At 43.5% G+C, this 23,021-nt stretch overlaps 1 protein-coding gene across 2 annotated transcripts in view; it reads right to left on the minus strand.

Moving 5' to 3' along the window:
- Positions 1 to 3,716: 3,716 nt before the first annotated feature.
- The window catches only part of plpp3 (phospholipid phosphatase 3), a 28,374-nt gene continuing 9,069 nt past the window's right edge, over positions 3,717 to 23,021 (minus strand). The window contains exons 2-7 of one of the 2 annotated variants that reach the window (XM_029429448.1): positions 18,470 to 18,627; positions 15,784 to 15,876; positions 15,132 to 15,319; positions 14,981 to 15,038; positions 11,402 to 11,578; positions 3,717 to 6,060 (exon numbers count right to left, since the gene is read on the minus strand). In XM_029429448.1, coding sequence (XP_029285308.1) covers positions 5,932 to 6,060; positions 11,402 to 11,578; positions 14,981 to 15,038; positions 15,132 to 15,319; positions 15,784 to 15,876; positions 18,470 to 18,627 — 803 coding nt within the window. In that variant the 3' untranslated portion in view covers positions 3,717 to 5,931. Of the gene's footprint in view, positions 6,061 to 11,401; positions 11,579 to 14,980; positions 15,039 to 15,131; positions 15,320 to 15,783; positions 15,877 to 18,469; positions 18,628 to 19,000; positions 19,156 to 23,021 lie in introns of both variants that reach the window. The other variant, XM_029429449.1, reaches the window with a different exon arrangement.

The raw sequence follows: 23,021 nt of genomic DNA on the forward strand, positions 1-23,021 counted from the left end.
GCAGGTTTTTTGTTGTTGATTAAAATTGAAAATAAAAGGATCAAGTCTAGAAAATAAAGCTGAATCCTTAAGCACACAGCTAGACACAGTGTTTGTAGAGAAGCTGGTAAATAAATCTTTGCAGAAAAATGTGGATGTGAGAGAAAAGAGGGAGCGAGAGAGTAAGTGGACACAGAGGCCATTTATGTGAAGATGACATAATCACCTGTTGCCCCCATGTGCAGGTAACATCTGTGAAATTTATTAACTTTCTATCCTTCGCTCTCGCTCTCGCTCTCCCTCTTTTTCCATCTAGCTTACCACACATGTACAGACACTATGTCACACAGGGAGAGTGTTGTTGTGTGTGAAGTGGGCAATTCCTTTTTACACTTATGTAGTTGTTAAATTTCAGAAAGAAGGCTGTTAAACTGCAAATCATAAAGGTGTGTACAAAGTATTAGGGCAATCCAATAATTGTTGAGATTTCACCTAAAACCATAAATAATAATTGTCAGTGGTGCTAAAGGGGAACATTTATATCTGTACAAATTGTGAAAAGTGAAAACAGTTGGACTGCTGGTGGCGCTAGACGAAAAGTCAGGGGATCACCAAAGTCAGCAGGATTCATCTTCTATGTACAATGAATGTATGTACAAACTTTCATGGCAATCCATCCAATAGTTGTTGAGATTTTTCATTCTGGACCAAAGTTTTAGATCGAAGTTTGTGATAAAAACCTGCGAAACACTAAAAAATTACATTTCTCGTAGCAGTTACTTACTATCATAACACCTACTGTTTGTTACACACAGAAATATGAAATCGGAACAGAAGAATTAGGTTAATCCAGTCTTCCTGTCACAGTTAACAGAGATTGATGTCTAACTCCCTTTTACTCTCACTGGATTTGGATTTGAGGTTTCATTCGTTTCAAATAGCTCCAAAATATCTCTGTAGCTGAGACAAAGAGCTAGTGTTCTCCTGCCGGATCATCGTCATAAAAATTAATAGAATTAATCCTAAATATTAATCCTCCTGCTGCCTACACATGGGCCTATTGACTGAGAGCCACACCCCACATGTCCTTATTTTAATCACGTATACGTTTTAATACAGCAGATTGACCAAAAACTGGGTTAATACTACACACATCAGTCTTCTTTTCATTTATTAAAAGCTGCTTCGTTTCCCTAATGTCTCTGTTTTTGTTGCGTTAAGGAGTTATTTCTTCTGTGAATCTTTATCTGACACAGCAGTGCATGTTGTGCAGCTGGCAGAGGAAGCTGTTGCTGTTCACTGATCACTCATTTCATTCATCTAGCTCCATGTTGCAGTCATTTTTTAACCTGAAACTGAAATCTGTCATTCTCTTTCTTGCTCACTAGTTTCCTTTTGTGTCCTGTGGTTTGGTCATATTATGTCTGCACACCTCATGTGCGATAAAACCCTGGGAAACAGACACTGACATGCTGTAAACAGTTAACTGCTGGGAGTCTCTGCCCCCATTTCCCTCAAGGAAGTGCAGAGCCCTGCCCAGACTGCTCTCCTCTGGCTCTCCTCTGGCTCTCCTCTGGCCAACCTGCATGTTTCCCCGGGCCCAGCGGCCTCTCTGCTCTCTGGACTGTGCTGAAGAGAAAAGGCCCTCAGAGCTCCAGACGGCTCTCCTGGAGGTGCCACCGTCACCACAACCCAGCTCCATCTCTCTCTCACTAACACACACTCACTTGGCCAAACCAGAGCCACCTACAGTAGCACTCTTGTTAATCCATGATGCTTTTTATATCATGTGTGCCAGTGGGCCATTTCACTACAACCACAACATGGCAAGAAGAGAAGTCTGTTAGTCAGCCTTGTTTGGATCGCCAGCTGAGAGCCTCTCTAACCACTTCTGCACATGCTGATTCTGAGCAACTGTGTTGAGTTTAATATAAACTAAAATGATTATTTCCTTTTGCCAGTTCTAATTGCATTGCATTCTTTCTTGTGACATATCTTTTGCAGACCTATTGCTTTCAGAGATATTCCCCCATGTCCTTGTTCAGTCATTCGGTATATGGCATGTGAACACATATGTTATCAATCTGTCGGGACTTCTTCTCAGAAAGGAAAGTTTTTCCACACCAATTATACTGGAATCTCTAACAAAGTCCAGTTGAGCAGAACGGGGTTAACTTGCCGCTGACACTTACCAGCTGTCAAATGACACTGTATTTACATTCAAGTGTATCAAACATGTGGTTTAATCAGCTGTATTACTCAATTATGTTGCATGGCCAATTTGTTAATTGTCCTATTTGCAAAAGCATTGGTGTGTGGTGAAAACAAAATGTAAACTGAGGAATAACAGCCTTGTTTTTCACGTGACAGCCGCGCATTTTTGAGTTTGCGCAAAGGGGTTTTGAAAGGGTTTTATAAGACCAAGGGTGGAGGAATTTCTCAGCCCACAGAGGAGGACGTAATCCATACAACTTGTGTTAAAATGTCAACATCCCCATCATAGGAGCTACAAGGTTTTAACAGTAACTAGCATTTGATTTGTTTTTTTTACACAAGTTTGGACACTCAGATGAAGGGAACATCAGCTTCATGCAAAGCAATACATGAGAGTGAACAGACCGAGAGTGGATGTACTGTGCAGTATGTGATGATGAAGGACACACACCCAGCACCAGAGAGGTACAGTACTATGTAATGCCTTGGCCTCGCTGTAAGGGCCCTGTGCCAGCTCTGCTCTGCTGCTGCCAAACAAGACCACAACATGGGCCTCTCTCTGCCTCAGCAGCGGGCCCTCGACTATTACAGCCACGCATGGCTGACCCCAGGACTACCAGCTGTTCACAGGCACCGTAAATCTCAGTTGTTTTTTTTTTGCAACTGACCTCAGACCAGCTGTACTGTCACTGTCAATAAAATAATTTACTTTACAGGACACTAAGGGAAAGAAGGCATGACACTATAATGATAGAATCAGTGAAATGATTGCTCTAAGAAATGGCCTTTTTAACTCACTGAGCTCACATAGCAAGTACCAGTCGTTCACTGCTTCGCGGCTCTTGTCCGAGTTTTCCTTCCTCTTCTTTTGAAGTCCTCCTTCCTTTTTTTTGTCACGCTTGGATGATAACGACTCAATAAAAGACAATCGGTTTGTTGTTGGTCATGTTGCAGATCTGCTTAGAATTGTATTATATTTTATCTAAGAGTTTAAAATATATGTATATAAAAGTAAAATACTGAATGTTGTTATGAATACATGCAGTTCAAATGATGTGGTGTGATTGATAACAGCGTAGCTTTTGGGTTTTCACAGGAAACACTTTGAGAAGACGAAAGTGTCATTCAGGATTTTTTTCCCCCTTGGTTGAAACTCGCTGAGGTGGAGAAAACAACACTTCTTGTTTAGGTCAAACTCACAAACCATGATGGTAGAGAGAGAGACACACACACACACACACACACACACACACACACGCACACCTGCAATTTCTATATTAATTGGTACCATTTTTAAAAAAGGTGGAGTACAATCTTAAGAAAAAGTGCATTCGTATTATCAGCACTTTGTAATTGTACAGTACTTGAGTAAATGACCTTCTTTCTTTATTGTGTGCAGTTTTTTTATATTTACTTTCCCCATAACACACAAACATTTTCAGCATTCACAACAAAAATCCATCAAGCAATACAAAACTAACACATTCATTAGGTGTAGGATAAACAGTCAAGACAAACAAAGGTTGTGTTCATAGTGAGCTTTTTATTTAAAAGCACATGTAATAGAGCTAAGTACATTTAGCAGAAAAACAGCATTGCAACTATGTCTTTGTACAAAAAAACGAGACAATACAAAAATACTAATATTGAATTGTAATACAATTGTGGGTGTATTTTTCGAATGCATATTACAAACGTAACTATTACAATCTACAATCTAGTTATCTAGATAGAAAAATCTGTCAATCGATGCTTTTTAAGCAGCATTTTGTAAAGAACACAGGTCTGTAATCATAGTGGATATATCTAAACATGTTAAGAAACAATATCTTACAGAGTTAATTTTAGTGATCTATACATTATTTATATATTTATAAAAAGAGAGTGAAAACGGCTTTGTGAAATGATAGGACGGACTATACGATGAGAAAGATGTGCAACATGGCGGAGTGTGTTGTTGGAGGAGGATATCTGAGTAGGCTGTAAATAAAAAGGGCTTCTGTATCTGTACTGTACAACGGTTAGTGATTATACAGGACAGGCTAAAAACACACGAGGTTAAAGATGCTTCTTAGCCGAGAATAAAAATATTAGATCCACAGTTTTTAGAACGTTCACCTGCTCTCTTGCTCTCCGACACACAGTGGCAAACAAATACACACATGCACACAAAAACCCACACACACTTGGCACAGCTGACAGTGTGAGCGTTTCATTTGACACACACTAAGTTTATCAAGAGGGGGGGTTCCTTTTCACAGGGCTCATACATATGTACACACACACACATTCACACACACACACACACACACACACACACACACACAAGGTGTACATGTACAAGCACAAGCGTACCCACACAAGCACAAGAGTGTATAGGACACACACATGCACACACACACACACACACTGAGAGACAAACATCCATTGCCAATGAGTGATTGGGTGGGTGAGAGCCCCTCCCTGCCAGCAGAAAGAGCCCAAATCATCCCAAAACAATGTGCCAGCTTAGCTGTAATTTATCACCCTCTTTCCATGGATGGTGACAGCCCGCACCCCTTCACTCTGTCCACCCATCCCCATCCTGTTCAGGAAGCCAAACAGATGGCCCCAACACCCAGAAGTGGCACGGCACAGCCACGCCTCTTATACAGGTGCTGGGCGGCTGTGAGATCTGCCTCCCTCCTTCCACAGAATATATTCCCCCTTTACTACATCTAACCCTCAAGAAATGCAACATCCCGGGTTTGGGCCGCTCTGAGAGTTCACTATAAAAAAGCTTGACGTGCTGATCTGGAGACAGAAGCGTACGAGGTTGGAGCGCCTCACTTCCTACTGCTAAAGACAAAGTTCATTGGGATAATGATGCCTTGCTTATCAATCAAGAACAAATAAAACCTGTTATAAAAGGCCTACAAAGATCAGTATACGATCCTTACAGTGGCCTATTGGTTACAGTATTATTGTTACTGAAGCTATGCTATGCTAACTTTATCCTGCCTGGACATGGTGAAACCACCGCACCAGGCTCGGTCGGTTTGAAGGAGTCGATATTTCTGTTTCATGGGAGTCAGCATCATCAAGTTTCTTTCAGTGAGACGTCTCAGGCAGCAAGTGGTGATAATGGACAATGAACTTAAAAACAGTGCTATAAGTTATATTTTTCTATACTGTTAATATTTCTATGCTGCTAGTTATTGCAGTAATATCCTTCCCATAGCTAAGGAAGTTGTTGTCCTACGACGTTCCAAGGCCACAGAGAGTTCAGAGAGGAAGCATCACTGGACATCCCTCTCTCCCTAGGCAGGGGGTTTGTCTTGTTTTTCTTTTTGCGTCTTTTCTTCATTAGTTTTTCTTCACAAGTGTTTTCCCTTTATGTGGTTACACTTCCATCAAACCTCCACGCCCTCAGCTCTGCCTGTCATCAAATTCTTAAATTCAATTTGTCTTTTAGTCTTCCAATTTTTTTCTGTTTGTGCTCAAAACGATGGGCTCAAATGTTGATAAGTAGTTAACATAATAGTAAATAATAAGTCTGGATAGTGAGAGTGGACTCTGCTGTGCAAATCTCAAATCTGACACCCTAGTCCACAAAGTGCCTCGCTGGACACTGCGAAAGGGAGGAGGGTGCCGTTTAAGAAGCAGCTATAGTCTCTCGTCGCTACATTCTACTGTCCGATGGGAGGTGAGCAGCGATGTGATTGGCTCCTCAGTCACAGGAAGAAGTCGCGGCCTATCTCACACCATGTTGTGGTGGTTGTTCCTCTCAATGATGTCGGACGAAGGCAGCAGCTCCTTCTTGATGGGGGAGGGCGGGGGCGTGGCTGGCTTCACCCTGGGCTTGAACAGGTCTGACACGTAGAACACCTGGTGGAGGACACACAGAGGGAGAGCAGGGTGAGGAAACAGCGTACAGCAAACAGAGAAGACATGAAGAGAAGTACAAAATGTTTCCTAAATAAAGATGGGATCTGGTTGCTCAACTAACATATGGAGATTGTTTGGACGTGCGTGTCTAGTTTTGTAGTTCAGTTTTAATGCAAATGAACCACATTGCGAGCCAAGTCATCAATGTCATTTGCATAGAGCATGTTAAACAGTTGATTTGCCTGTGGCAGTAAACTCCCAAGGCAAAGTTACCAAACAACCACCACATGTCTCTGATAACAAGACGGATGTGATCAAGCTTGTTTTTCTCGGCAGTCACAATTTCGTCACAATAACAAGTAAAAATGTTGTTACATTTAATAGCAGGTGTAAAAATGCACGTCTTATCTGGAACAGTGTGGATAAAATACAGCAGGTCTGATGTGAATGTACAGACCTGTGAGCTGGTGACCTGTTGCATTACTTCATGATGCCATGATGAGACTCTCCCCATCACCTCACTCTCACACACTTTGTGCAATGCCACTTTAGCAACACTGAGTAATCTGGCTGAAGGAAATGATGTTAGTATAGCTCACCCTTAACTGACAATCAGATGTAGTGAACCCGAGCTAATCCTCTATTAAAATGATGCCATGGGTGAATTCCCCTTTTACGGCAACTGTGATGTCAGTCTGGCAGCCACTGGTGGCTAATGAAGGATGTGAGAAAAAGAGGCAAAACGAAATCTCTTCCTGTGATCCTGATGGCATCATGTGTCAAACAGGAAAATGGGCAGGGTTGGAATAGGAAGTGGAACTATGGAAACTACTGTCCACTGTAAGAGTGGATTACCATTTCCACTTACAAGGGTCTTGGGTCAAACATGAGCAACAGTGCCTTCAGCTGCGGACTAACACACACACACACACACACACACACACACACACACACACACACACACACACACACACACACACACACACACACACACACACACATTTGGCAGGCGCAGCAGCTTTTCCTTCCGTGCTGCCAGTCGAGGGCGAGCAGCGGGCCTGTGCCAGGGAGACGAGGAAAGAGGGCCGAAGGGGGAAGCCGCCATTCAACACTAAACTCTGAGAAAGATAGCCTACTGTGCACCAGCTCCTCTGAGAAAACAATATGGATAACTTTCATGAGCATACATGATGCTCTCATATGAGAAAAGAAACATATACTAGTGTGGCGATGTATCGACATACAGTCTGTGATCTATTTGTATAACAAAGACTGTCTCATTCTGAGTGGTGGGTCCAACATTTCTCTTCTATTACAGCTTGACATTTACTGACCATAAAATGACCTTCCCTGGTGACCTTTGACTGATGGATGACATCACACATATATAGACATCTCCAGAACAGACAGCTGCTTTCAGAGTTAGAAAAAGGGCTCTTTGTCTTCACAGTCATTAGTTTGTGCAGCGTCTTCGGTGCATCATTATATGGTATATTCTATATGATATAATTAGGGGAGTGTAGAGGGATGATGTTGTGACGTCTGAGAATCACCCGAGCCATCATGGGAAACATTTTGAGATCGTTTCCCATCCGGATGCTTAGCGTCCAATTACAGCAGGCCGTGTGCTGCGTCACCCGACCTCCAACCTATCGGCCCTGAACCTGCCATGGTGGAAGGCTTATCACGACTTCCTGTGCGTGTCTCACACACACACACACACACACACACACACACACACACACACACACACACACACACACACACACACACACACACACACACACACACACACACACACACACACACACACACACACACACAATGCCTCCAGGCCTTTTGTGTTGAGAGATGCAGACTCAGCAGTTAAGCTCCTTATACAGAAAAAAATAGCAGAACCTTTAAAGGCATGTATATATGTAGGCCTCTAATTGTGTGTCCTTAACCGCTATTAAAATGTCACGCCTGACACATAAAGAAGCTGAGTCACACAGGAAGTGAGTGCACTCACTGGCAGGAACTGTGAAAGTCTAAAAGCAACCACCACATTACTCACAAGACCCCCGTATGCGTGTCAAAAGATAAAACTTTGTTCACACGCGCATGTAACCGTCTTTTTGCGGCCTCACCCGAAACACGTTGGTTAATGAATTTATATTTAAGTCAGAGGATGTCACACTGAGCAATACTGACTACACTTAATAATCATTCATTATTACTGCACATTAATATTCTCATTTATACTATTCCGACATATTTAACACTTAATCGTAGATCCTATTTTCAGCATTAATAATATTCACAATATTTTTACATTGTTGTTATATATTGTAGCACAATGCCCACAATTTTACATACTTAATTCTTATTTTATTATAACTTCTCTATGTTTATATACATTATAAATCTAAAACTGAGCAACTGTAACCTACCCCAATCCCCCCCCCCCCGGATCAATACCTGTGATCATTAAAGCATTTCTGATTCTGAATATATCGACACATTTCTTACATGTGTCACAATGTTAAGTGTCTTACTATATCTGTGCACAAGTTTAAAACAAATTACTTTGGACGGTTTGATAGATACAATAACAAAATGTAGACACTTGAGTTGTGTGGGGTGATAAAAGAGGACTTCCTGCTTCTACACAAGTTCACTGACCACACAGACGCTGCTTTTAATATGCAAGACCTTGAGTATGTGCAGCATGTCCTTGTGTGTTTGAATCAGAGTGATAGCATCCTCTTGCCCTCTCCTCTTCCAATTCCTGACCCGACTCTTCTCCATTGTGACAATGAACCTCAAAAAACGCTGCCCCAGCTTTCTCTCTCTCTCACAGCTGCTTCCTGCTGAATTCGGTCCTCTTGACCTTTTATTTTTTTACCAGACATGTTGAAAAGTAGGTCACTGTGTCTGATAGGAAGTGCCAGGTAGGGCAGACGGACCACTTCCTGTCGAGGTTCCCGATTTCTAGATCACAGCCCTGAAGACTACATAATCTTCGGAAAAACTTGAATCTGACTCAGACATCCATCATTATATATGAGGACAGACAAAGGGTTTTAAGCAGCAATTAACTTCCAAAATAGCCGCTGTCACACGTCACTACATATGAGTGTGTTCATTATTGCCCCAGGTTAGTGTTGTTCATTTACTGGCACTCAATGGGGTGGCACTGGGATTAAAGAGGTAACTGTAGCTGTAGCAAAGGGAAACCAGGAATAACTGTGACTAAAGTCATGGAACAAAACAATTCTCTACTTCTCTTCTCAGTTACAGAAATATATTTGGAAAGGAAGACAGTTATCCACAAGGCTGTATAACTCATCATGAACAATTGTTTACAATCGCTCACTTGGGACTGATGTGCAAATCCACTAATTTGTCCAATGTGTTCTTTCGTTCTTTGACTTTTGTATCAATACATTGTGAGTGTTTGGAGACTTCTCTCCATGATTATGCACAAGCTAAGGCTAGATTCATGCACCACATTACCCACGCTTCTATGGGGCTCTCAAATATCAACCGTTTCTGCTTCCTGAAAACCTTTTATGAGAAGACAAAGTTCTCCTATAACAAAGCTGCTACTACAACCAATGGGATACAAACTGAAAGCTCATAACCTTTGTCATGTTGTTACAGAGTGTGTTCTCAGTGACCTTTGAGGATAAATCAAAGTCACATATATAAAAAGCAATCATTGTACATCCAAAGTACTGTAGTATAGTCAAGCGGAGACATTTAAGGCGGTGTTCTTGCTCTTATTCTTACATTTCAAACTTAACAAGAATAATAATAATAATGGACTGTCCACATGTTAACTTTAACTCAAAGGAAGATCACACTTTGATTTAGTACTTTCTGCTGGCTTCTCTGAAGCCCACACTCCTCATACGTCCTCTGTCTGCCTCCACTCATCTCCTGTCAGGTCCTTTCTGCTCCACTGCTTATTGAGAAGCTGAAACAGCCGAACTTAAGTATTCACAGATGTGTGTTTCTACTAAGACTGGGCAAATCAGAACGGGCGTCAAGGATTGTAAAACTAACCACACCGCCTTGATCGGCAGGGGTTTGAAAATGAGTGCGTGTGCGTACGTATATTCTACATATATATGTGGTGTGTGTGCATGAGGATGAGAACAGTGTGTGTGTGTGTGTGTGTGTGTGTGTGTGTGTGTGTGTGTGTGTGTGTGTGTGTGTTAGGCTGTCTCTAAGGGTAGTGGAATAGCTGAGTTGGATTAAACCCACGCTCATCCCGAGCCAAGATGTAGACAAGGCTCCTCTCTCCTGTCACCTCTCTCCCTTCACTCCTCCGGCCAGATCTGCCTGTTTAGAGGTCAAGCTCATATGTTGAGCATATTTCTGAAAACATTCTTCTTTTTTTTCCCTGTCAAAGCTGATGTCGTCCAGAAGCTCCGTCCAGCTGGAGGAGTGCTGTTTTTGCCAGAGCATTACAGTCTATTGTTACTTGCTGATTTCTGCTTATGGTTCAATTTGGATCCTGGCATTCAAGGACCCTGGTGTACTGTGTGTGTGCGTGTGTGTGTGTGTGTGCGTGAGTGATTGCATTTTAGCTGTGCCAAGGTCTGACAAGGCGCCACTACTATGGTCTTGCTAAATTTTATGAATCTAATCCTTTCCACGTTCATGATTTGGATCGTGTAGAAAGGTAACGATTGTTTGTGTGTGCACGTGTATCTTTCCATACGTTTCCCAGAGGCAGCAGAGTTTAGAGGGGGCCTGCTGGGCTGATAGAACCAGAGCCGGCAAATAAAAAACCCAAAATAATTAACAGCTTCATTCCCGTTTCAAAGGCTAATCCTCTCTCTCTCTCTCTCTCTCTCTCTCTTTACACTCCCTCTATTTTCCTCTTGACCCGAATTCAATTTTCCTTGGCTCCATCTAGCTTAGTGTAATGATGAGGGTTACGAAAATCATCTGGCAACTGCTGTGACGATGTCAGACGAGTAGGGAAGAAGGTTGCAGAGTATGGATTCACACTAACACGCTCACACACACACACACACACAATCACACTCCTGAACCAGGGCTTGACTCCAAGCAATGTGTTATTCATTAAAGGGAATCAGATTCCTCACTTCACTGCCTGCTCCATTTCTCTTTTTCAAAAAAGAATCCCAGAGGGGAAAAAGTGAAAAGAAAGAGCTATATTGAGGCAAACTTTATTTGAAGGTTGGTCTGTATGTGGGATCCCCAATCAATTATAGAAAAGTATTAAATAGCAAAAAGATGTATGTATTCGTGCTTCACACTCATCATATTTTCATGCAGTTTGCATGTTGAGCTTGTGTGTTTTGTGTGACATGTGTGCACTCACTATGCAGTAGGCCACCAGGGCTCCCTGCACAAAGCCTGCCAGGACGTCGGTCGGGTGGTGCTTGTGGTCGGAGACGCGTGATAAGCCGGTGTAAAAGGCCATCATCAACAGGGTGAACTGCAGCAGCGGGCGGAGGAGACGAGCGCCACGCCATGAAAACCTGGACTGGAGATAAAACTGGGAAGACAGAGGGATAATGTTATTCATTTTCTTCATGCTCTGACATAACAAAGAGTTTTCTGAGAGTGCAAAAGATGTAAAACACAAGCGTTTCACATCGTTATTGATGGCATCATCAATGCGGTGGTCTTCTTTTCTCTGGCTAGTAATGACCTGAACCATCACACACACACACCGGGCTGGACTCCTGGTGCACGTGTGTTTGTGTATTATTACTGTCTGAGAAGTCTAGACCAATTAAAATTGGCAGGCTGACCAGAGCCGCAAAGAAACACACTCTTCCACAACACACACGACTGCCTGAGACCCGAACATGACTGATTCATGGTTCAACATCCCAGCTGTAAAAACAGCACGACCACAGAGAGCCACTGGAATACACACACACACACACACGTATACATATCCAATCATGAAGGTTTCAGCACTTTGTTAGGATGAACCCTCTACTCTTTATTAGAGTAAATAGAAGACAAAGTGGATGCACCCCCACTCCGCCCGCAGCTAAAAAACATCTCCTAGGTCATGATAAAGACTGTGAAGAGCCAAAACAGGAACAACTAAGTCCAAGGCCACTTTCAGTCACTCGTTCAAGTGCAAATACATGCACAGCCTCTTTCTCTTTTTACACGCACAGTGGTGAGATCAGCCCGGCTCCCTCAGACATCCTGTGTTTCTGCACCACTCATACCCTCAACTTCCTGTCTCTCACACCCAGAGACAGAGGGCCTGGGAGGGCCGGCCTCAGCCAAGGTCTACACAGCCCACACCTCCAGGCTTGGGTCTTATAATCAGCTAGGCTAACAATACCTACAGACAGCCGCAGTGCCTCCTATCAACTCCCGTCCACTACCAGCCCATGTAGGTGTGGATATAAAGCTCCTTTGCACTTCCTGTACGACACTCCATCATTGTTCTTCTCTTTACGGAAGCAGAGGAAGCGATCCCTCCCATCCCTTACAGTCTTGTTCTCTCCTCCCTGGCAGGGATGTTTAGACTTCAGGGCTTCCTCTGCAGCGGTTCTCAGGTAATGGGCAAGGACTACTGATAAGTACTTTTGTCTGACGTCCTGCAGCCATGAATGCAACATCCCAAAAACCCTTCACACAACATCCTAAACCTCTCAACTTAAAGAAAGCTTTGATGGAGGTTGTAGGAGAAGGGGTGAGCACTTAGCCAAAAGTGTTACCACAAGCCCAATATAGCCCTATCTGACTGAAGGTTAGTGAGTAAACCCAAATAACCCGTCCACGCACACATGAAGTCATAATAAGGGATTCCGAGGGTTAATGACCTTCTATAATCTCCAAGTGAATTTTGTCTCTATAAATCTAACTTAGACTAAAATAGACTCAGTCATTTGCCTTTCTGACCCTAGCTGTCCTCCCATACATGTGCCTCAAATAGTTAGATCTGAGGAAACAACAATAAAACACAACAACAAAAGGAGTCCCGGCAGATTCCCATGACAGATGGAGACAAGAGCGACACAAAGTCTGGTGGTTTCTAAAGGAATCCAGATCATTCCAGTAAGATCTTCTCCCGTCGTCTTTCTTGCGCTGACTCAGTGTTCAATAAAAGAAAACACACAACAAAGTGAGAAAGAATGAGAGTGAGGGCTTGTTTTACACACCAGCCCCCTTCCCATGCTGGTTCACACCATACTGTGAGACAAAAGCATAGCTGTGGTTCAGACCACTGGTATCACAAACAAACATATTGTTTTGTATTTAACCAACAACATGCCATCTGCCTCAGTGACAATGGGCTCTGTAAGCACCAATAACACACAGAAATAACCCAGACATTTGCTACTGGATCGTATGTGTGAACATTAGACAAAACAAATGATAGCTCAGGAGGATGCGCGAATGCACGCATACTGTTGTTCTCTGTGGCTGCGGTGTAGCTGTGTAGCGTGCCACGCTCTCTGCGGCAGTTATCTGTGTGAAACACTGCGAAGTCTCACAAAACCACATCAGTCCCAGACGCAGCGCTCTTAGCGGGAAATGAAGTGCTTCAAAATCAAAGAGTGACAGTTAGCAGATGACCGGGGGGGCGGGGGGGGGGCGGTGAACAATGAGTGAGAAAAAGCAAGGGCCGAGGTTAACGGGAAGGACTGAAGAAAGAGAGGATCCATATTTGTCCATCTAGTGCAAATCTGATGGTGAATGAATCATCTGATTGACAGATAATAAATCAATGGATACGTTGATGAATGATTTGTCATTCAAAGGAATCATTTGACATTTTGGGAGATACACTGATTTGCATTCATTGTGATTGGCTATGTCATGTATCCCCCCGTTAGCAGTCATTATCTGTCCTCATGTTCTACTGATTTGACTTGGGATTTAGTAACATCTGCTCTTGAGCACAAATGAGAAACACAAGAAGACTTCAAGAGAGAGGGAGATTTTATGAGTGAAAATGTGAAATCACATGACTGGTTTTCAGCTGTGAAAAAACTAAAATGCCAGAGATTCCTTTTCCCACTAGGAATGTCTCCTCTGTGGGCATTGTTTCAGGCTGGTATAGCACTCCAAAACATCAAGTTCCTCTCCTCCCTCCCCTCCTCTCCTCTCCCCTCCTCTCCCCTCCTCTCCTCTCCCCTCCTCTCCCTGTTCCACAGTTTGCACCAGCCTCCTCTGGCTGTGGTCCTGAGCTTGCCGCAGCTGGAACATTGGTCTCTGACTAGTTTGTCACTCTGTGGTCTGGATGCATCTCATGTCCATTCCCTTTCTGCTTTATCCCTTGCTTTTAATTTATTTATTTTCCTTGGTCTGACCAAGAGTGCAGCTGAAAGGTTCAGCCAGAGGCTGGGAAATACCCACAGCACGCTCTCACTGCATGACAATACACTACAACAGATCAGAACTACATCTGTCAGCCGTTTGTGAGAACCGCGACCACCTTGTAACCAAGCTCGGGCTAGTCAGACCCAAAACATTGACTCGGTAATTGGGGAGCTATGAGCTGGCAATTGTTTGCGTGTGTGTAATTAGGAAGTTTGAAGCATTACATGCCTCTAGGGTGCTAAGCCTCACCCGACACCCACAACAGGTGGAGTGAGAGGGAGAGATTGAGGGAAATGGGAGAGGACAGGAAGTGCACATGCAGCTGCTCTGAAGCAAACAGGTGGAGAGCATCCATCCATCTCTCGGAGGAGTAAAAACAGAGAATAAAAGTCTTGATAAACTGAGTGAGGAGAAGTGGATAAGAACAATGCTTTGCTTTTTCTTCCGGCGGTAAATCCCTAAATCACAGCCCTGCCTTCTTTCCATTTCTCCCTCTATGATCTGTAATCCATTGTTTCTGTGGCTCTTAGCATGTGTGTGCTTGCATGAATGTGAGTGTGTTGTCGTGATGCATGTGCAAAAGACTTTAATAGTTACTTACAGCCAGGTACAGCATGGTAAACATTGAAAATGAGGCATGTCCTGAGAAGAAGGATTTCCTGTGGAGAGAAAGATTTTTCTTCCGTCAGTTTTTCAATTTAAGGAGTATTTTCTAATACAGTATAAATAATGTACTTGGTGTTTACACAGACCTGGCCTCCTGTACATCGCTCTCTTCACCAGTGCAGGTATAGTTGGTGATGTATCCCAGTGAACAGTCGATGGTGGAGAAATCTGGTTTACACACATCTAAGAAGTGGGGCCTCATACGGCCCACCGACACCTTAGCAATGTCTGTGAATGACTGGCTGACGGCACATCCAAAGAGAAACACGCCCATCTACAAGATCACACACACACACATTAATGATTAGTATTATTAGACATAATACCATTGAAGCTGTCTGTAACTGATTCATAGCTAGGATCTGTCCCCCTAACTTACTGCTGGTAGGCCTGTGAGACTGTCCATTCTCACATGGCACATATGCAGTTTACTATGATAATGGTGGCAGATTTACAACTCATAATTCTTAGTCATTACTGAAACAATGTGATCTTAGACAGAAGCAGGCATCTCATCTGGGCCGTCATGTTTGAGGCTGAAGTGACAGCTGTTGCTAACAGATTTTATCAGCCGTAACTAGTTAGCACACAAATTGGTTGGAAACGCCTTCTCAGGCGGATTATTTCATGGTCCCATCATTTCAACCCTTTAAAGTTCAGGGGAGGGCGTAAGCAAACTGCCAAATATGTATGCAATAATCTCAATACGTATAAAAAGCCCATTTATGGAGAGCTGACCTGCTTGTAGAGGGCTGCGACGTAGGGATTCCCAACGAAAGACTTGGTTCCCTCATGTAGTTGGTGAATCCTGAAGCATTCTCCGATCACAATCTAAAAGAAAGGATTGTTTTCAGAGATAAACAGACGACACCGATCACAAACATAAGACATATTCTTGCTACGTGCTGAATCCTACAGTCTTACAATAGGTTTATATACAGATAACCATGCAATAAAAAATATAACGTTTGAGTGTATACTATGCAGGAAATCTAATTTTATTCCAGGGTGAAGTCACAGATTGAGAAGAAAGGATGTAAAGGACAGACCGGAGAGACATGATGAGTGAGATTCACACAAAGACAAACATATAGAATGAGCATGGCCTGCCTTTCCCTCAGGCAGTTTTGATATGATGTGAGGTTATTAATGAGTGGTGATGCTCTGCTCAATGATATGATGGGGGCTTTAATATGGGATATGAAGAACAATGAAACGGTGAAGGCAAAAGAAAAGGAAAACATGAAAACGCACGATCCAGACTGGGTCAATATCAGACTGACCTGTCTTTCATATAATGAGGATTTATATCAGGGCAATGCTCTGCTTTAAGGCTTAAGTCGAGTGGGTTAACCCTGAATGCTGTGGTATTCCAGCCAGAAGGTTTTAAGTAGTGTTGGGGCCCATGGAAAGACCTCATCTACACTGAGGGGGCTTCAACCAAGCCAACCCTCGAGGCACGGAGATGTCAATCATACCGGTACCACCTGGGGTATCTGACTGACGGACCGGCTGATCTTCACCATTAAACACATCTCCCTTTCCTTCCTCTTCCCACACGAGGCTTCACTCTTTGGCCTAGCTTCTCGCCCGAATCTCTCAGGAAAATATTGACCTGCCTTTCTCAGAGCCAGTACTGTGAATGCAAATAGAATTAAGACTTTTAATGTGTGCACATCTGCAGGCTCAGCGTTTCCCCTATCCTATCGAGTTAATACAGATACATATTGTTTGTGTATTTACATGCATTGTTTGTGTACCGTTAGGCCTGATAAACACATCTATCCTGCCTATTGGGTGGTCAGCCGGCAGGCTCACAGCCAGAAGAAACAAACATCGTGGCGTATTACTATGTGTGTGGGTGTGCTATTGTCAATGAATTGTTTTTGATCTAAGCTTAAGATTAGAACTACAGGAGGCTGATACAGGACAGAGAAGTTTATTTGGGTTGTCAGCATTTGCATTCAAACCTCTCCTCCCCTTTTCTATCTCCCCGTCTTGGTTTATTGCTATGTGTCTGGTTGTCTAAGCGCAGGCAGAGCCTGTCATGGACACAGCAGGCCTTTCTGATCCGAGCGAATGGCTCTATAGGTGCCTGATGGGTTTATTTGGATCGTCAATGAGTATGCGTATAGATCTCCATCTCGCTATTGCTAACTCTGTTTTTCACAGTCAAAACTCAGTCTTTTAGACATAGATACGTCTGACCAGCAGGACTGTTGGGATTTCCCTTGCAGCGAAGATAAACAAGAGGCCCAACTGGAATCTGCTACCAGTGCACGTATATGTTTGCATATATGTGTGTGTGTGCCTGCACGAGTGAGCGGGTGTGTGCGTTAAAGGAATGGTGTCAGCATGGCAGTAGACGCCACTAATGAAACACAGCTGTATGAGACACGCCAGCTTTGCCCACACGTGAGGGAACTACCTAACACAGTCTCCTGGCTCTAATAAGCAGAAGAGCTGAGGTGGTACAGCGTGTGTGTGTGTGTGTGTGTGTGAGTCCACCAAGCTGATGGCAAGGAGGCGGCGGCAAATCGACGTCTTAGTCTGGGAACTTATGAGGGGGCTGTGCCACAAAGAGTCTGGGGGCTGTAAAGATCATCTAGCCTGACCACGTGGCACTAATTTAAAGACACATACCGCGCCAAATGTCATTATAACATGTTTCCACTCACCCTGACCCCCCTCTAATTTGCTGGCACTAGACTAGAGCCATTCCCTCTTTGGAGCCGGAGTCAAGTCATGGGAATGAGGACTTCATGCTGTTGCTAAGAGTGAAGCACTGCGAGCATGGGAGAGAGCGCCGACATGTTCACCCAAAGTAATGTGCAGGGCAGAAAGGGCATGAGTCAGGGTGCAGGGGTACGAGTGGGAGGTATGAGAATGGACCAATCTCTTTGGTCATTTGCATGCATGTGTCAACACACACACACGCACACACACACACACACACACACACACACACACACACACACACACACACACACACACACACACACACACACACACACACACACACACACACACACACACACACACACACACACACACACACACACACACACACACACACGTCGATGGCTTGGGGGGGGCCTCTCACTACCACAGACTCGCTTAGTGAAGTGATACAAGCAGGCCATTACAAATGTCTTGGATGAATCTGAAGCTGATACGGAAGAATAATGTATGACGAAGAAAACATTATAGAATGAAATGAATGACATGTAGAGCACATTTATAGCAAAAGACTGGAGTAATTTTAGATAACCGCTGCATGATAAGAAATCACTCAAACTTTGTATCTCAGGGGCTACGTTAGTGAGACTAATGTGTTGGACTAAGGTAACAAAGAGTTAAAGAGAAGTGACTTTAAATTGAAGTAAAAGCAGCAAACAAAGGGAGTTTTAAAAGGTCGACTTACAGAGAAGATGGCAATAAGAATGCCGACACCACAAAGCACGGCATCGCTAATGGTGTCTCCCTCTTTTCGGGGGTAGCGGATGGACTCGTCCGAACAGTAAAACCCGCGCTGGTACGGCTTTATGGTGCTAGTCTCAATGATCAGGAAAGGCAGGCTAGCTACAAAAGACACAAGGAAAGAGAGAGAGAAAGACAGGAAGAGGGAGAGAAGAAAGAAAGCATAAAAGCACCATGTCAGTGACACAGACATAAACGGAAGAGAACAGGGGGAGCACAAGGAGCACGCTGGCACCAGGGGATCATGGGATATGGCAGAAGCGGGTGGGGCTTAAGGTTGTCATGTATGGTCTTCTTAGGGCTAAGGAGTGATGGATTTGTCAAATCAGATGACAAATTATGACCTAAGAGTACATCAACTTTTCTGAATTTAGCGTCGTCACTCCTTCACAGCCACCATCATGAACCATCAGCCATCCCTGTTTCTGCCTTCAGTGTTCCCCAAGACCGAGTGCTCTTTGTGTGTGGGACTTACGGACACCGCGGGCAGTGTCAACCCAACAGAAGTGAGCACTGAGGAGGAGACGGTGCTCTTCTTGTAGGAGTATTTCAGGCTGGAGTCACTGCAGTAGAAACCCCTCTGGTATGGACGAACAGAGGTACGGTGCAGAACCAGGCTGGGCAGCATAGCTACACATACACACATACATGAATGGATGCGTGACCCCACACACACACACACACCTAATACAGGAAAGCATACGGCATCATACAGCTATCTCCACTTACCTGTGACCTGAAGAAGAAATATCAGATTAAAACACACTTTAACAGTCCTTCACAGGTGTGTGTACGCTAACATTTATCAGGCCGTTTACTCAGCAAACTCCCTCCTGCTGCTCCTGTTGACCGTGTGACACCAGGCTATTGAGAATTGAGGTTTATTCTTTAGCATTAGGAGACCCCTCCTGACAGAGCAAATACACACTGGCATTTAAGGGGCAGGGGTCCATTATCGGAGACAAAAGAAACCCAGCAACACGGGCCTATGTCAATACGTTTTGAGAACTTTAGTGTTATGGATTTCAGGGAAAGAGAGTGCCATTCAAGGTAGAGTGTTGAAATGTCTGTTTTTGATAGAAACCATTTGTATGACGCCACCTGTTGGCGGTAGCTACATACAAATGGTTAGCTTAGCATAGAGGAAAACAGGTAACAAAATCCAGGTTTGGACGTATAAAACAAATTAGATTTAACATGTTAATTAATGACTTTTTGAGGTGTTTGAACACAGATTTAATTTCCTTTGGACAATGCCAAGCTAGCTGTTTTCCCCTTTTTCCAGTCTTTATGGCAATCTAAGCGTACCGTGCAATCATGATCGTATCAAAATCGTATCTCCAAAAATGTCAAACTATTGCATTAAAAGCCTTCATGAGGATCTGGAGGCGCTTGTTCAATGACCTCATCAACAAACAAACAAGTTGTAAGCAGTGCTAGATGTGCAATGCACTCATGCACACCCACATTCTATTGTGATGAAGGGAAAATAAATACATATCTCCAAATCAAAAGTACTACAGGCGTGCAAACTCTGGATGGGACTTTCCTTTAGGGATTTTACAATGTGCTAATACTAAGAAAAACATAACTAAGCCCACCCAATTCTGGAACATTTGAGAGCATATTTGGCGTGGTACGTACGGCTGTAGTAGCTCATAAATAGAGGGAGATGAAGACAAGAAGGCGTCCTGAAGACCCACACACAGACGCACCAACATATACATTCAACATCAGACTGCACAGAAACTACTCCCATATGCGGTTCACGTGGTTAGATCACATCACAGGGATTTTTGACATTTGGGTCAAAGTCAGAAATCTACTCATGAATGTTTCTAATGCGGTTGAGAACCGCGGCCGTTGTCTCACCAGTGATGGGAGATGGGGATTGTGTTACTGGTCTGTCCTGAAAAACACAGCAGCCACCAGTAACCAGTCGCAAGAGCTTCTAGAAGACCTCAAAACACACTTTCTTATGCATTCTTCTGGAAACACACACACACACTCAAGGCTCTCAAAGGCGTGATTTCTGCTCCCACTTGAAAGAAGAAAGTGTTGTCTCAGGTGTCATTGAGTCCATGTCTACACTAATATGGCTAAATTTCATTTTCTTTTTGCATAAATATGTGTGGTGGTGATGGTGGTTTTTGACCATAGGAAATTATCGTTATGAAAGCTGTATTGAAAGAATGAAAAAAAAAGGTTTTGAGGTCAAGAATGAACTTAAAAACTCAACTTTTAACATGGACAAGGAGTCTTTATAGTAAAGTGCTCTCAGACTTTTTTTGTAATTTGAACGTGTACATTTCCATGAAAACAAAGGATACTCCATCTGCTGATGAAAATCATGCAGTATGATCTAAAGCTCCAGAACATCTGCTAAATGGACTTTGAGGTGAGCTAACTGCTGATTTCAAGTTCAAGAATGAACTTAGTAAAACAATCTTCTTCTTCTCGTCTGAACAAAACAATACTTCAAAAAACAGTGGAAAGCCACCGAAATGGCGTAAAAAAGCTTTTTTCTATTGTTTTGCTGTTTCAGTGTAATAGAAACAGACTGTCTCTCTCTCCAGCGGTTGGCAGAGGGCAGCAGATGGGAAGGTCACTGAGGCAGACACCTGCAAAAACAGGGTGCAGTGCCAGGGCTGGACAGACTGCTGGTGGGCCCACACAGGGCTGGGCTAGGCTTTGGTGGTGTCTGAGAACCACACTGTCCACACAACAGGCAGGGTTAGCTTTGGGTTAGCCTGTTCACACAGAAATATGTGTTTCTGTCTTTAACTTAATGCCCCTGTGAACTTGGGTACAGTGTACACCTTAAACACAGAGAGAACCTCCATGCGTTACGTCCATGTACAAAATGAGTTGTTGGGTAAACACTCTGGTGAAAACAACTGAAATGGGATAATGCTTTCTCTCACACTCTGCTCAGCTTTTCCATTTTCTTCTCACTCTCCTTCCCTCTACTCTGGCCTACTTGTGGAGGGGGGGGGGGGGATTCACATGCTAATGAGGAGAAGTGAAAGGAGGTCATGGGCTCACAGACATGGGAAACACACACAGACACACACTGATACAAACACACACATGAAAACTGTTGCTCGAAAAACTACATGGGAAACTCAGGAGCTAACCAGCTGAAAGACAGAAAAGAGGAAAGTGAGAGCAAGCGATTGAGCACCTCAACACTATCTATTGAGAATTTATGAAAGCCTCTCTGTCCGCATGCTGCCCAGCCTTGAAATGCCAAGCTGTTTTGTGTTGCGCCCCCCCCCCCCCCGCCAATGCAATCTCCCTGCCTGAAAACAGCCTGGTATGTGGGCATACCACAAACAGTCCATGAACCTCTTAGCAAAAGCTAAAACCCTACATCCCATCTGAGCCTCATGTGCAAACAGCAGTGTGGAGAAATATGACCTCTTTAATGGCAATGGAATAAAGAGTGGGTGACCTTCAAAGGGCCTGTTGACCCAGAGAGAGAGAAAAGAGAGAGGAGGGGGAGTGTCAGAGGAGGGAGAGATAAAAACAGAAAGAGGTGGGCTGGGCTGTTGGCAAAAGGCCTGTGGTGCATCAGTGAATTAAAAAACAACTATTTTACCAGCACTGTCATGAGGTCATTCAGTGACACCTGAGATTCTCAAACCCTCACTAAAGAAGGGGAATCGCCTGCATGGCTTGCAAACAGTCCTACTGTACTTCCTCTATTGACAAAGAAACTAAATGCACAATTTCACACCATGTCAAACTATTTTCACCCTATGTAAATATGTTTTTTAGCTATAAGAGCCAACAAGCCTTATGAACCCACATAACTGCTTATAAATGGCACAAACAGGCGTCTGAGAATAATTGGAGCCTGAAAAATCCTCAATGGAGAGACGGAGAAATTGAGAGGGAGCGAAAAAAACACATCATAAGTGGGTGGCTTGGCAAGTTTGGGGAACAGTTCTATTTGTCTTATCAGATCCTGTCATGCATTTCTCTCTTTCAGTCTACGAGGAGAACCGCTGCAGACCACTAAAGACTACTTACTACAGGTCAGAGAGAGAGAGAGAGAGAGAGAGAGAGGTATTTCTTTGGTTGATGCCGAGATCATGGCGGGGCCTTTATGTCGTGTGTGTGTGTGTATGTGTGTGGGCTGTACTTATTTTTCCATCTGTAAATCCACTCACATGTTCACGCGCCACTTCATGTTACAAATAATGGTACAAAAGAATGTTTATATATGGTTTGTGTGCATATGTTTGTAAATGTAACTTCAGGTAACTATCTGTGTGTGTGTGTGTGTGTGTGTGTGTGTGTTAAATTTGGTATAGCAAGTTGGCTCTTAGATTAGCCGAACGAACACCATGAAGTCAGGTTTTTACATTTCCCGCAGACATAAAGGAAATAAATGCGGTTCTTTTCTCAGCTTACTACATTAGTTAGATTAGTTGCATTTTCATGTATTTCAACAGTGCAAAGTCCAAAGTTCCTGTGTCCTGCAGGGTTCA

The sequence above is a fragment of the Cottoperca gobio genome, chromosome 4 (genome assembly GCF_900634415.1).
Source record: "Cottoperca gobio chromosome 4, fCotGob3.1, whole genome shotgun sequence".
Taxonomy (NCBI): domain Eukaryota; kingdom Metazoa; phylum Chordata; class Actinopteri; order Perciformes; family Bovichtidae; genus Cottoperca; species Cottoperca gobio.